The sequence below is a fragment of the Daldinia caldariorum genome (genome assembly GCF_022478825.1).
Source record: "Daldinia caldariorum strain CBS 122874 unplaced genomic scaffold F4812scaffold_15, whole genome shotgun sequence".
Taxonomy (NCBI): Eukaryota; Fungi; Ascomycota; class Sordariomycetes; order Xylariales; family Hypoxylaceae; genus Daldinia; species Daldinia caldariorum.
The window spans coordinates 319,335-333,744 of NW_025953051.1; the positions used below are offsets into that span (position 1 = coordinate 319,335).

The following is a 14,410-nucleotide window of genomic DNA, read 5'->3' on the forward strand; positions in this document are numbered from 1 at the left end:
GCCGCGCCCGCCCCCCCCCCCCCCACCGCCCCCCCCCCCCCCACCCCCACCCCCCCGCCCGCCCCCCGCCCCCCCCCCCCCCCCCCCCCCCCCCCCCCCCCCCCCCCCGCACGCCCCCCCCCCCCCCCCCCCCCCCCCCCCGACCCCCCCCCGCCCCCCCCCCCCCCCCCCCCCCCCCCCCCCCCCCAATAAATAGCCCTCATATTCGTCGAAAATAGTTGGTGAAAGAAATATTGGTGTTAAGCATGTACCTATTTTGACGGCATTCCGATATAGGTACACTTAGGTACTTTTACTCTTCATCCACCCGCCGGGGTATATATCTCAAATTACAACAAAGCATAAAACTAAAAGCGTCAATAAGGAAAAAAACAAACCAAAAAACAGCACACACACCGTTATTTCACCACCCACTCCTTTGTTGGGGCAAAGTACACGGTTATCTTATTGTACTGAATCGGCCGTTCCTCGCCGTATACAACAACCAACAACCAAGCACCAAGTACCAAGCACCAGCACTTTGCCATATACCGAGTCACCCATCAACCGACACATCACGGTATTTTTGGTCGTTCACCCACTAGGATGGATACTAATATACAAATTAAGACTTGGGTGCGATACTCCTAGACAATTTGTATCGAGCGACACAATTTCCGTCTCACGCCGCGCAGCGAATCGGCCCACCCCTATTTTCATCGTAGGTAGTCTACTCTACCTAGGTACTCGACAATATACCATCTTCAGCTCGGCTACATCCTTTACTCACAAACCAGAAGAGCCTATGAGTAACCAAGGAAAAAACTAAAACTGATGCAGGCCCAGATAACGCCTTGCTTGGTAAATGCATAAAGCAGTCTGAGGAGTAGTGCCAACTTATCGGTAATCGCTATGGCATAGAAGGTTTGCTTCGCAGTATTCCAGCTGCAACAATTTTTCATATACGCAACTTGAACGCTTCAGATCTTGACGCCCCAGACTCCTCGTCCACCGCTGACGCCAAGCCAGTCGCCAACACCCTCGCCAGTATGGAGAGGAGGAGCCCAGCCAAGATTACCAACTTCGTAGTCACACTGCCAGCTGGCAACTGGATTCAGATGCTTCTCTGCCGACCCAGCGCCATTGGAGGACGAGCCGGGGGTGGGGGTACTGTTAATAAGGTCCCACAGTAGTACTTGACAATCATCGCCACCTGAGGCAAGCAAACCTCTCCTGCTGGGAGACCATTCGACCGAACTCACGGACCCGCCATGACCGCGTAGTTCTAGCAATGCCTGGCCTGGCTGTCGTACATCGAGGATGCGAATGACGTTGGAATCTTGAGCAAATGTGGCTAAAAGATACGTATCATGTGGTGAGGTTGCCAGCCTCAGTAAGGGTGGTGCATGGGACATGGTTTGCTGGGCTAGCGTCGGGCTTATCCTCCCACCATTCACGTCTATCATATAGTTAGTAATTATCTTAAGAATAATTTGACTCTGGGGAGGCCTACCTCGATCATCCTTGGCGGTTGGTTCATAGATAATAGTACTATGTTCCAAACTGCGAAGGTCGAACATTCGCACACTTCCATCTTGCCCACAGCTGACGAACACGTCCACACTATTAGCACAAAATCGAACATCGTAGACTTCCTTATCGTGAGCAATAAGTTGCGTCTTGGCTGTTAGGGACGGAATATCCCAAATTGTGCAAGTCGTGTCTATGCTGGAGGTGATAATGAGACTGGGCGAGACGGTATTCCAATCCAGCGACGTGAGAGGTGCTGTGTGATCCGGTGTCTTGGAATTAGACAATAGTGCTAACGGCGTAAGCTTCGTTATGGGTGTACCCAGGTTCGGCTTAGTTATATTATTGGAATGAGAGGGTTGGGAGTCGGATGGCAGCGACCATAGTCGAAGATGATCGCCAGAAGTAGCTAGTAGATCTGTAGACTGCTTCTGGGAAGATGGAGGTTCCCATAGGAGGCGAGTTACGGGGTATGAATGCGTTGCCTCCGCGACCTTGGTAAACTCCATGCTATACTTGGACGAGCCGGGGGTATATATATCGGAAGGGGTATTAATAATCTGTGTGTCGAGTATTTGGATCTATGAAAGAGGTCAGTAAAATGGTTCAACGGTCACGAATGAGTCGAGACTCGAGATATGGAATTGTCAAGCATACAAAGTTATGGCCATCTTCTAGGTAGCTTCCAATGGCGACCTTGCCAGCTCCCCTGCCTTGGGGAGTCCATTTGCACCAGTCAAAAGCGTAGAGCGCCCAAGGAGCCAAGTAATTGCTAGTCGATGGATGGACATTGGCGAGCTCGTAGGCTAAGGTACCGGGCGGGCCGTCGGATAGACTCGAGTCGGCTCGAGGCCGTATGTCTGCTAGGCCGAGCGGCGTGTTGGAAATATTTCGTTGAGAACCCGGAGCGGTATATTTAGGATCTTGAGGCGACATGTACTGGGATGGGCCGGGGTTAGATCCTCCCGGGGTCGTAGGGGTATAGGGAGAGTAGGAAGTAGAAGGATTTTCGTAAGGGGCGGAAGGACTGGAGCGAGAATAGCCGTGTGCTGTTAAACTCAGAGTCGGAGGTTTAGACGGCGAAGCGTACTCGCTCGGAGAATGTTGTATACCGGACATTGTGGGTAGGGTAGGGGCGGTATTGGCACTCAGAGCGGGGGGACGACCGGGGGCTAGTCCTCCAGGTTGAAGGATGTTGGGCACACCCGAAGTTTGGTATTGGGGGTTGACGGGTTGCGATGCGGGCTGCTCGAGCTTGATGTGCGGAGCGGGAGCGGTAGTATAGTCCCGCGGAGAGATTTGGCCGCTATGGCTCATAGTGGAAGAAGAAATATGGAGTTCTTCATGTTGAGAGCCATATGTATTAGTTCGTCTCGGGGCGGCTCCGTACTGGCTTGCTTGGTTCATGTTGGATGCGCTAACAGCCGCGACAAATCTGCGAGATGATGGCTGGGGCGAACGGCTATTGGACGACGGTGCGATGAAAGGATGCAAGTACGAGTACGCGCAAAACCCGCACGAGAGGTGAAAAAAAATAAAGGAGCGGTCGCTCGACCTTTTGACCGGTCAAGTCGATGTCGCTAATAACTACTGGTTGCCAATGTACTTTTTTTTTTTTTTTTTTCTTTTCAATTGTTGGATGTCGCAAATGGAGTGTAGAAGACTAGAAGTTGGATTCAGCAGTCAAAAATGACAGAACACACACGGCTCTTGCTCAAAATGGAATCGCGACGTCGGGCGGGAGGATTTCTGTCCGTTGGGCTTCTGCGATTTTACTGCTAAGTTTTTTTTTTTTTTTTTAAAAAAAAAATAAAAAAAAAAAGTACCTGGCAAAGTAAGCTGGAAAGTACCTAACTAAGGAAAGTAACAAACTTAGGTACCTATTTATTACCTTAAGGCTTAGGATATGTAGGTAGGTAGGTACATAAGGTAGGTAGGTTAGCTAGGTATTGTATTGTACCTAATGTAGGTACCTAATTGAAATGTCCGCTACCTACTGCAGGTGGTAAGAATCGGTCGCAATTGGACTTGACGCCAGCGGTAGACGAGGGCAGATAATAAGATGATAAGATCTGAACAATGCAAATGACAGCTCCTTACAACTTTACATGGCTGCATGGAAAGTCCTTGTTCGCGTCTCTCTCCGATGATTGCGTATGCGCTTTGCGACTATGTTAATAGGTAGCCGGAGTTTTTTTTAGTTTTTTTTTTTCTTAATCGTTACTAATCTTATAATAGATTGGAATTGATCTCCAATGAGGTATGTAGGGGCGGTTGAACAATACCATCTAAAGAGTGTGGAGATGGTTGGGCAGGATCTAGGTAGTGAGTCTTGCTGCAAGGTTCCCCTCATCAACAACGACTCTTCATTGTGTTCCAACCTTAGTTACCTACCTAAGGTACCTAAGTACTTGGGTTATCTACCTGAGTCCTGAGGTACGTAGCCTCAATTGCGACTCGACTTACACGTAAAGAGAAGGTACCTCATGCAACTTGTCTCCTTACATAAAGTCAAATATTCACGCATACCTGCTACCTGACATAATAGGTACCTATAATACTGAAGGAATAGTACCTGAGCATCGTTGTTATTCCTGTTGATATACGTAGGTATGTAATGTAAGTTTGTGCACGTACCTGGCGTCGGAAAACATCCCACCTCGCCTCCCCGGCTGCCGTGAAATATGCCAAGTACCTCGGTACCTAAGATATAGACTTTGACAGGGGGTTTCAATTCGGTTTCTCCATCAAATAAACCATTGACGTGAGCAACACATGCATACCAGGTAACTTCCATCTACCCATCCGTAACCAGCCATACCCGGACATCTCTATATTTACCTAGGTTATCTTATTAATCAAAAACGCTTTTAGAATAAAGTCCTAATCCTTTTTTATACAATGGTTTACCTATTCTAGGTATGCTATTGCTTTTGCCTTCAAAAATTGTCTTACATTTTCAACTTTATTTCTCATCTACCAATTCCCATCTTACCCGTAAGGATATAGCTCAAGGTCCCTTACTTACCGTCACGCCACCTGAGCAACCCGTTATTGACATCCGGGGAACTTATTTCAATTGACAAATTTATTTACACCAAAGCTAGAGGTACCCATCTAAATTTGCGAGTTGTTCAAGCTACCTTAGGTACGGTAGCTACCTTCGGTATCTAAGAAGCCAGAAAAAAAAAGAGAAAAAAAAATTGGCACCATGGCAGATCTCCCGTCGCTCTTATTGCTACCCCCACCTCCACATCCTCCTTCCCGGCTCGCTCTCAACGCCACATATGAACCCCCGCTTAAGGCCTCTCTCTTAAGGTTGAAATCTGAGAAAGGCGGAAAAGATGGAACGGTATTGATTGTAGCTCTGGTGTCACCAATCCTCACAGGCAAATTTCTACGACAAAAGTCTCTTTCTTGGCCTTACGCTCAGTCTATTTTGGCTGATCTATACAGCATCATATCCGCTATATGTGCTGAACTTTCTATTCCGACCGATATCCATGCCGGTCCTGGATCCGTAGATGCACGGGTTGTTCTTGTCGATCACGATGTGTCTAAACCTGTTCCGGTTGATTTAAAACCAGCCATAAAGCCGAACAATACTGTAATAGTCGATCTCGCAACTTTTACTGCGGCCTATCACCCCTGGAATTACATATTCCATACAAACAATGAACCAGGATATCAGTTGCTCTCTACATACCTCAAACTTCTCGAGGGTGTTCAAACTCTGAGGCAGTCCCAGCTAGTCGTTGTAGATGGCGGGCTTGCTGTATCACTCGGACCGCAGTCTCCTTCGGAGTTATCTCCTCAGACTAGTCTGCATTCTGTCGTATGCTTGGGAGGCACGTTTGATCACTTACATCCTGGACACAAATTACTCCTGACTGCCGCTGTGTTGCTGCTCAAGGTGCCCGATAATAACACGTCAAGCCCGTGCAAATTTGTCGTCGGCATTACAGGTGATGAATTACTGAAGAGGAAAAAGTATGCCGAATACGTGCAACCTTGGAATGAGCGGGCCACGAATACAATCGAATTTTTGTCTTCTATACTCGAGCTGTCCAAGGACGGTTGGAAAGGAGGACGATCTTTAAAAATTTTTAGGAGAAATGATGAATTCGTGGCTTTATTCCGAAACGGTACTATCGAGGTTCGCTGTGTGGTTATCCAAGATGCTTATGGTCCTACCATCACGACAGAAAATATGGATGCCCTTGTGGTTTCTGGCGAGACGAGAAGTGGGGGGAATGCTGTGAATGAAAAACGAAAAGACCTTGGCTGGCGACAGCTGGAGACATTCGAAGTCGATGTCCTCGATGCCGAAGGCATAGTGCACAAGTCGGCGGACACGCAAAACTTTGCCACGAAAATAAGCAGCACAGCTATACGAAAGCTGAAGGCAGAGTCTCACCCATAATGTAAAGTTATGATTCCCACCTAGAGTTCTCACACTTGAACGGATGACCGGCAACAGTCATTACATGAAGAGCGTCTGGCCCCCGTCCATCAGCAGATCTGAGCCGTTGAAGTAGGTTCCCGCGCGGCTTGCGAGCATCACAACAGCCCCGGTCAGTTCATCGGGTTGGCCCATCCTTCCCAATGGATTCCGACTAAGCCACAGCTTTCTTGCCTCGTCTAGGCCTTCCCCTTCATTCAAGATGGTATCCATATATCCTGGAGAAATACTGTTTACTCGGATACCATATCTTGCCCATTCCCCAGCCAAAGACTTTACCATAGCCACCACTCCAGCTTTTGAGACGTTATAAGACACTTGCTACAACAATAAGAGTCAGTTCACATAATGATCTAGAATTTCAGCGATCGGCTTGGAATGGGAATGGAGTATGATGATACGTACCGGCTGAGGAAAATTGACACTATGTGCTGATACACTCGCTATAAATGTCATATTTCCACCAATTCCGCGTTCTATCATGCTCCGAGCAACTGCGCGAGCAACAAGGAATCCACCAATTGTATTAACGTTTACTACTCTATTCCAGTCCTCTGCCGACCAATCCAGAGCATGCCCACAGGCTACCATCCCAGCCAAATTCACCAGGGCACCGATGCTTCCGAATTGCTTGATAGTTTCACTAACGGCTGCATCTACACCAACCTCGTCCGTGATGTCAACTTTTAAGAACCGAACTTTGGCATCGGGAAATTCAGAGCTCAGCAGGTCAATCTTGGCTTGCGCTTCCGTCGGGTTCATGTCGAATATCATGAGCCCTTCCACGCCATGCTCGAGAAGAGCTCGACTCGTCGCGAAGCCGAGATCGCCGGCCCCGCCCGTCACGACGGCGTTTCCGGTTACACGGAACCGCTCCTCAGCCCGAGATGTCGCCGGGATTTGGGATAGAGGTGGCGGCGGGGCTGTTAGCGAGCCCGGGGATCCGTCCCCCAAAGTTATCTGGGGCAGGATCCTCGTTGTCAAGTTGGATCTCTCGGTTGTCATCTTAGCACATAGATGTAATGGTAGTAATATAAACCACGGTGGGTTTATAAGTATATTTGAACAGGAGACTTTTATGTATTGCAGTCCTTTCCAGTCCACTTACGTCAGAGATTGCGGGGGCGGGTATGCATACCTGCAGCCCGGCTTGCTAGCTCGCAGACCTATAAGAACCTTTTACTCCTTATTTTCTGGTTGTATGGAAGCATCGTATGCCTATAGAACATGCCATTGTCGCCTAGATATGCATAAGACGAGTTGAGGACAGTATTTTTTTTTTCCCAAAGCCCACTTGGTTGTTTATGCCCATCAGCTTTCTCTTTTCGTGACAAGACAACATATCGATGCGGCTTCAAGGATAATAACTTCAACTAGCCTCAGCAGTATCAGCCCTAAGACGTGGCATAATATAAACGTTTCCTGAAAACATGTCCTATGTATGGTTCGCCGAGTATAATATGAACTGCCACATCGTGCCCCAATATCTACACCTGAAAATAGCCGCCAATTTCCCACGACCAATTTCTCTACAGTCGCGAACGTCTCATTGCCAGGCTATCCTTTCCACATCACTACTGCCTTATCTAAGCCATCTAAAATAAGGTAATATTTTTAATAGGACATGTTCAATCTTGCAGGTAGGAACGTATTTATTAGAAGAACGCGCGTTCTAGACCATGTGGTTTCTAGCCTAAACAATCGCGCAAAGTGAAAAAGGAATTGAGAACCAGCATCAAAAGTCTTTTTTTCTTTTTTTAAACGTGACAAGGCTAGGTACTCGGTAGATACCCTGTGTGCTATTTATATCAAATATAGGCCGTTAATACGGTTACAGTGCATGCCTGGGTGGTTACGGATCATGGGGGGTAAGTTATCGTAGTCGTACTGGTCGGTACAATGTTAATTGATCAGAGAGTCCTACCTATCTTGACAGACAACAACATCTGGATCTTCCATCACAGCGCAGATAGGCGAGCTATGCACTAAAAGTATAGATGCGAAAGAGCAGATATCCTCTTACCAGACTGATTCATGGCGGTATTCATTTCGAGTAATTACCTAGGTACGTAACCTAACCTAACCCAGGGTAGAGAAATACCTAAACTTCGGCCTATGGACCCTAGGTAAATCAAGGGACCGTAGTAACTACCTAGGGTATCTAGATATAATAGAAGCGGTGTATCTATCATCGCACATTAAAAGTCCTTCGCCGTAAAACAAGAAATCGCGGCCTATTCATCAAGCGTACGGAGCCCATTTTGAAATAACCAGTCCTAACCTACGCGCACAGATTCGCCGCGTCTCCTCGTCCAGCGTCCTTACCGCTCTCGAACGGAGCCACGGGCTCGGCGCAGGGACCCTCGTTCCAGCCGTTGAAGTACAAGTTCGTCCAGCTGCCAGTAGGAGTGGTAGCATTGGTTGTCGAAGAGATGCCGTTTGCGGCGTCATTGCTGGCCAGGAGCTCGCCGACCTTTCCGTTGGGGCACAGGTTGGCCGCGGTCTCGTCGTGGGTGGTGCTGGGCTCGTCGTCCGGGTTGCCGGTGTGGTAGACGGCCTCGCAGTCGCCGCGGCCCCAGGGGTCGAAGCCGCCGGGCAGGTGCGCGTTGGGCGCTTGCGTGTACACGGGGACGAAGCGCCAGGCGACGCAGTTGAAGATGCCCGCGCACTGAACACAGCAGTCGAGCTTGTTAGACACGGCGCCTATGGTCACGGTGGCGGTGGGGATGTCGGTGCGGCCCGGGACGAAGCTGGCCGCGTTAACCTGAGCCGACGGATTGCAGAAGTTAGGAATAGTGGCCGTCGGGTAGGAGCCTCGGATGGAGGTGCAGACGGAAGTTGCGCTGGGCGCGTTGGTCTGCGAGGCCGCGGGCTCAGACTCGGAGGCTCCTGCTGCCTGGACCTGAACGCCGGTTGCTTCGGCGGCCTTGTCTCCCGGGGCTGGCAGAAGTCTAGTCGGAACCGGGATAGCCGTAGGAGGTGAGGCGTAAGACAGGGGTGACTGATCAGGGAGAAGTGTGTGTAGAGCAGTGAGAGTCAACGGATGAGCATAGCCTGTGATGGTTGAGACGTCGGCTGCACGTGCTGCGACATCCTGTATGAAGCATTAGTAAATTCATCAAAATAAAACACATTTTAGATAGTAGGATAAAAGTTTTTCAGTTATTTATTTACCTGACGAATGTCCACGGGTCCGGCGAGAATTACACCGACACTGGACAATGCGGTGAGCAAGACGCCCGCCTTATTCGAAAGAAGAGGCGCCATCATGTTGATTGAACGGATATCAGAACCGATTCGATATCCAACGGGAAGGATGGCTGAATCCTAAGTTTTGTAGTTTTCCAATTATTCGTAAGGTTGTTGTGCTTGTACTTGAGTTGCGCGTTTGTAGGAATTGAGGAAGGCAAACAGTAAAATTATTCACCAAACCGCAGGGAAGAAGGAAATTGAATGGAAGCGGTCCTACAAGGAAGGTACCAGTTGGTAAAAGGTATCAAGTAAATTGAATTGATTCTCTTTTACCCAACTGTTCAACAACTGTTCAACTCAACTTGGGAGGGGCAGCGAAAGGAAAGCCGGTACCTAGAGGTAGGCAACAAGTTTGAATGAGTGAATGAAGCGTGACGTTGGTCTGGCGATCACGAATTAGATAAATCGTTTCCGACAATCCAAAAGGAGTCAATCGATTATAATTCCTCCCCGCAACGAACGACTCCCCAGCATTATCTACTTAGGGAATTGGATACGTAGATCAGTGGCCCGCCAGTGATGCGCCGGTGACGGTACATCAATTATATTAGGGGATAGGTCGACTGGGTTCGAGATCCCCATGCGTATACCACCACATGGTATCCATAACATTTATACCTAGTATCCATATACTACTTATCCAAGGTATACTACACTACCCATGGTAGAAGTTGTAGTAACGTATGTTAAAAGTAGCGAGGATGGTCAAGGGGACACGTTCCGTTTGCAATTGGATAGATACCTCGATATTATGATACGGCCTTACACCGAGACAACCATGTAGGAAGGTCTACTTATTCATTTTGTAAGGTTGTTTGTGCGAGCTGGTGAAGATCGTCATATTTAGATATTCAAGCCGAGTCCGTGACTGGGTAGATATCTCGAACAGATCGTTTCAGAACCTAGATGCATGACAAGAAAAAAAGGGACAAGGGCAAGGGATGAGAGGCGGAACAGGGGGGAGGATAAATGATGCGGAGGATGTTCCGACAAGGTCACAGTGGATTTATTTCCTGGTTACATCTTCGACGTCACTCAATAAAGAATGTTTGAAGGGAACCAAAGTCTTGGTAAGATATAAAAAGATGAAATATTCAAGCAGAGTTGGAATATTGGAATATTGGAATAGGTGTTATGTGCATGCATATGAATAACAGGTAATACATTATATACATTATAAAGATGCCTTATGTCATTGGATAGTTCGGATATCATCGGTGGACCAATAAGAAGTCTCTTTGGATATGCATGTCTCTCGCATGGGCACCTGCTAAGCTCTTATGATCCTGTCACCTTCCTGACAGTCAGTTATTCAAGGAGCATTTATCGATACAGCCCTGACTAATAAACCACCTGCTAAGATATTATACCTATCATCTTCCACCGCATTCCTAACGAACACCCAATACCTGTATTAAAGTTTGGTTTTCTTTCCCTTAACACTTTATGGTTTTGTTTTAGTTTTAGTTTTTTTTTTTTTTTTTTTTTTCGTTAAATAGCATTCTTGGGTATATTGTAGTTAGCTCCGAATTTACAGTTTATTGTTCTTTAGCAAGGAAAAAGATGCAACCGAGAAACATCTGTCAAAATTGAATTCTACCTACCTATTGGAACGAATACCCGAGCTTATTTTTGTGCTGTATGAGATCGATATGAGCTTTGGCACTACTTTACTATCGAAGCTAGGACTTAGCGAAAGCGGAATGTCACCTCTCTTACCTCTACATACCTCACCACCGCCGCGCCGGGTAGAAGAACATGACCTCCACCAACTCTCTCCCCGACCTGACGGTGCGCTTCTCTCCCCAGACTTCACCCGCGAATTCGCCTATAGAGATAGTATTTCCGATATACCTAACGGGTCCAGAGCTGATGCGACCAATATGAACTCTCCTCCTACTCGATCGAAAGGTAAAGGCAAGGCTATTGCCTTTGCCTACCAAGGTCACTCGCAATATGCGCGATCTCGAACCCCGACTTTTACAGATGGCCTTAGCGAGCCTATGGGCCATGACCTTAAAGTACCACCCGGTATTTGGCGACCAAATATTCGCACCGAACCGCGCGATAATAGACATACTATTACCAATACTCATACGTCTTTCGTGGAGAGCATTTTCAAGGGGCGGCCTGACCGTTCGTCAGACCGTACGGTACAGTCCGACGTCGATAACACTTTCAAAATGCTGCAAAGACGAGAACGTCAACTGCAAAAGGAGCTTCAGAAGTTGTTAGACGCGCAAGGTACCGCGTTAGAGCGAGATCTTCAAGGGAACGAGATAGGAAACACTTCTCCCGAAGATACCAAGCAAGGATTATCTCCGGATTTGACGGCATCTTCTATCCAGAGGACGCTTTCCGAAGGCTCCGTGGTACCAGTTCGCCAGCCCAAAAATAAACCTATGTCAAAGCGGCAAGCTCGCATTGGTATCGCCCGTTCTGTCACTATGTTGGCGGACTTGAAGAATGAGGAAGATGCATATATAGCTAGCGCGCTAGCGGAACGTAAGGCCGCATTATCAAAGTTACGGAATTTGTCATCCCAACGTAAATCTATCACGGCCGAGATGAAGGCTCTAGAAGAGGACAGCGAGACGTCGATTGAGACTGAAATAGCAACTATAGAGAGTCAACACCGCACAGTGTGCGCCAGCATCGAGAAACTAGAAGAGAAACTCAGAATACTAAGAAGGACAAAAGCTGAGCTGGAACGAAAATTAGAAGAGGCTCGGAGTACCAGAGAGGCGAGCCTGAGCGGGTACAAAGGCGCGCTGAAGCAGTGTGACCAGAGCATTTCCAAGCTGATGAAATATCCCGGCGTACAGGTCCTAGAAGTTGAAGACCTAAGGGAGCAGGGCGGTGAGGACCTCACTGCTCTCACGTCTAAACACATGTCCGGCGTCGAGTTTCTCTCGCTACGACCAGAGAGACGAACAATCGAAATGGCCAAGGATTGGTGGGAGGGAGAAGTCGCCGTGCTCGAGCGGCGCAAAGCCACTGTCGACAAGGAACGCGTCGCGTTGGAGGAAGGCAGCGAGATATGGCAGCAAGTGTTGACCATGCTCATCGACTTCGAGACCCGCCTAAACCAGTCGCTGCAAGACGCCACAAAGCAGCAGGATAACATGGAATCCGGCGACCCGGCTTCTATTCTACGAGACCAGTACAGGGCTCTCAACGGGACCTTGCGCGAGGTCCAGAGGCTGTACGATTACGTCGAGTCCCGCGGCTGGAACCTCCTAATCGCGGCCATCGGCGCCGAGCTAGCGCACTTCGAGGGGCTGAAGGACTTCCTCGCCGAGATAATCCGTAGTTCCGGATACGACAACGGCGTCATCACACCTACCACGTCCGTGAGCGGCGGCGGCGGCCGCCGCCGGGACGACGACGACGACTTGATCGGCATGCGCGAGAACGGCACCTCGGGCTTGCAACCGCGCTCCTCGATGAAGCCGGTCGAGGTCGAGGATGACGACGAGCAGGAGGAACTAACGCATAGCGTGGTCCGTCGCTGGGACAATTCCGACGCGCAGCACGCGCAGCAATTGGGCCCTCCGCCGTACCTGCTGCCCGGCGCTTCGCACCGCGACGAGAGCGATAACGAGGTCCCGCCCGGGCTGCTGAGCGAGGACGAGAGCCACAACGACGTCCCCGCCGAATTCCTGTCCATGCACAGCCCCCCGCAGACGCGGGTTACGAAGGACGCGCCGCCGAATCGCAGCCGCCTGAGGAGGGAGAGCAGCGAAGTCGAAGACGAGGACGACAATCGGATCCCGCCGGATCTGCTCTCCGAAACCCGCAGAGAAGACGACGGGGTGGATTAGTTTATACGAGTTTCGGGTTTCGCGGTTGGCGTGCGGGTGTGTTGCGGTCACGAGTATTATGTGATAAGTATGTATTTACGGGTATAGCATGGTGCGTGGCCTGCTTGGGTGTTAGGCGTAAAGGTTTTTTTTTTTTTTTTTTTTTTTTATTCGCGTTATTCGATAACTATGCGGGATCATACCTTAGGTAGGCATTATTATAGACGAGTCATGATAGGATTCCATGGAGTTCAGGGATTCAATGCGGATACCACGGGCGGTGGTTTGTCTAGTACATTGGCATAGCAGCTTTTAGGGGTAGGCACCATTATTTATGAATATCGGGTTTATATCACGAGTATCAATTAGTACTTTCGCTCTACTTGGGATAACACGAGCTACATGGAACGGAGGTTGCTGTAGTATGTATATGTACATGCCAGGTCAAATGCGCCTGGGTTACCTACCTCCCAGGTAACGACGATAACATAGCATACGAGGAAAATCACGGCTGTATACAAAGGAAACAAATATTCTTCGTAAATGAGAAGCCGTTTGCGTTGTATCTTTTTTATTTATTCATTTATTTATTTCATATATAACGTAACGCGGGTGGCGATAACTGTCGCCCCTACGGCATGGAGATGGAGTAGTATAAAAGGCGTGACCAAGTGAAGCAAGCAACCAAACAAGCAAGCAGAGGCGAGCAATTCATTCCCTCTTCATTTCTATCGTCGTGTAGCAGGAAGCTTTGATCAAGTGGATATATGACCCAACAACAATAACAACGCCTGTTCGTGAAAGGGGAGGGGGGGTGTAAGAGAGAGAGAGAGAGGGCAGAAAAATCCAATCGAGTATTTGCGAAGGCGAAAGCGGAAGGACGAGGGGCCAAGCGAAAGCTCCTCCATGATGATATTCATTAACATGAATACATGGGTATCGCAAGTAGCACGTCCCAGTCCCGGTCCCAATCAACAAGCGCCCTCTGTCTTTCTCGTTGTCGCTTTTTTTTTTCTTCGTTCGAATTTTTCTTGTTATTATTGTCTGCCCGCTCATCGGGTCCGACGGAACCAGCCGCTGGACCCGGCTATCGCGACGGACTGGTCCATGACCCATTCGCCGACGCCCAGGTACTTTTCTATCCACTTGTTGGCCTCCTTCGTCTCGCCGACGGATACGCGCTCGGTGTTGAAACTGTAGGGGTTCATCATTCATCAGCCTTTATCATTTCATTTTTTCTTAAAAAAATGATTTCGTTGTCGTCGTAGTTGATCTCTGTTTCAGCCTCGTCCGCCTTGGCATTGCGGGGGGGGGGGGGGGGGGGGGGGGGGGGGGGGGGGGGGGGGGGGCGCGGGGGGGGGGGGGGGGGGGGGGGGGGGGGGGC

At 49.1% G+C, this 14,410-nt stretch overlaps 6 protein-coding genes across 6 annotated transcripts in view; 2 read left to right on the forward strand and 4 right to left on the reverse strand.

Moving 5' to 3' along the window:
• Positions 1–959: 959 nt before the first annotated feature.
• F4812DRAFT_461680 (WD40 repeat-like protein) lies at positions 960–2,916 on the reverse strand (the record flags this gene model as incomplete). Its single annotated transcript, XM_047937909.1, has 3 exons — positions 960–1,438; positions 1,493–2,090; positions 2,167–2,916. The coding sequence occupies 3 exons, from the start codon at positions 2,914–2,916 to the stop codon at positions 960–962; spliced, it is 1,827 nt and encodes a 608-aa protein (XP_047787685.1).
• A 1,188-nt stretch (positions 2,917–4,104) lies between these two features.
• Positions 4,105–5,962, forward strand: F4812DRAFT_119435 (uncharacterized protein). Its single transcript, XM_047929446.1, has 2 exons — positions 4,105–4,295; positions 4,384–5,962. The coding sequence occupies exon 2, from the start codon at positions 4,721–4,723 to the stop codon at positions 5,930–5,932; it is 1,212 nt and encodes a 403-aa protein (XP_047787686.1). The 5' UTR covers positions 4,105–4,295; positions 4,384–4,720; the 3' UTR covers positions 5,933–5,962.
• On the reverse strand, positions 5,963–7,182 carry F4812DRAFT_119447 (oxidoreductase). Its single transcript, XM_047929447.1, has 2 exons — positions 6,377–7,182; positions 5,963–6,292 (listed from the first exon to the last, which is right to left on the reverse strand). The coding sequence occupies exons 1-2, from the start codon at positions 6,974–6,976 to the stop codon at positions 5,993–5,995; spliced, it is 900 nt and encodes a 299-aa protein (XP_047787687.1). The 5' UTR covers positions 6,977–7,182; the 3' UTR covers positions 5,963–5,992.
• Positions 7,183–8,106: 924 nt separating this feature from the next.
• F4812DRAFT_119471 (uncharacterized protein) lies at positions 8,107–9,522 on the reverse strand. Its single transcript, XM_047929449.1, has 2 exons — positions 9,146–9,522; positions 8,107–9,065 (listed from the first exon to the last, which is right to left on the reverse strand). The coding sequence occupies exons 1-2, from the start codon at positions 9,239–9,241 to the stop codon at positions 8,253–8,255; spliced, it is 909 nt and encodes a 302-aa protein (XP_047787688.1). The 5' UTR covers positions 9,242–9,522; the 3' UTR covers positions 8,107–8,252.
• Positions 9,523–10,690: 1,168 nt separating this feature from the next.
• F4812DRAFT_438467 (uncharacterized protein) lies at positions 10,691–13,195 on the forward strand. Its single transcript, XM_047934999.1, has one exon. It carries the CDS (start codon positions 10,876–10,878, stop codon positions 13,045–13,047), a length of 2,172 nt encoding a protein of 723 aa, XP_047787689.1. The 5' UTR covers positions 10,691–10,875; the 3' UTR covers positions 13,048–13,195.
• A 619-nt stretch (positions 13,196–13,814) lies between these two features.
• Positions 13,815–14,410, reverse strand: part of F4812DRAFT_438476 (DUF1748-domain-containing protein) — a 1,618-nt gene continuing 1,022 nt past the window's right edge. The window contains exon 4 of the mRNA XM_047935000.1: positions 13,815–14,220. Coding sequence (XP_047787690.1) covers positions 14,079–14,220 — 142 coding nt within the window. The 3' untranslated portion in view covers positions 13,815–14,078. The remainder of the gene's footprint in view (positions 14,221–14,410) is intronic.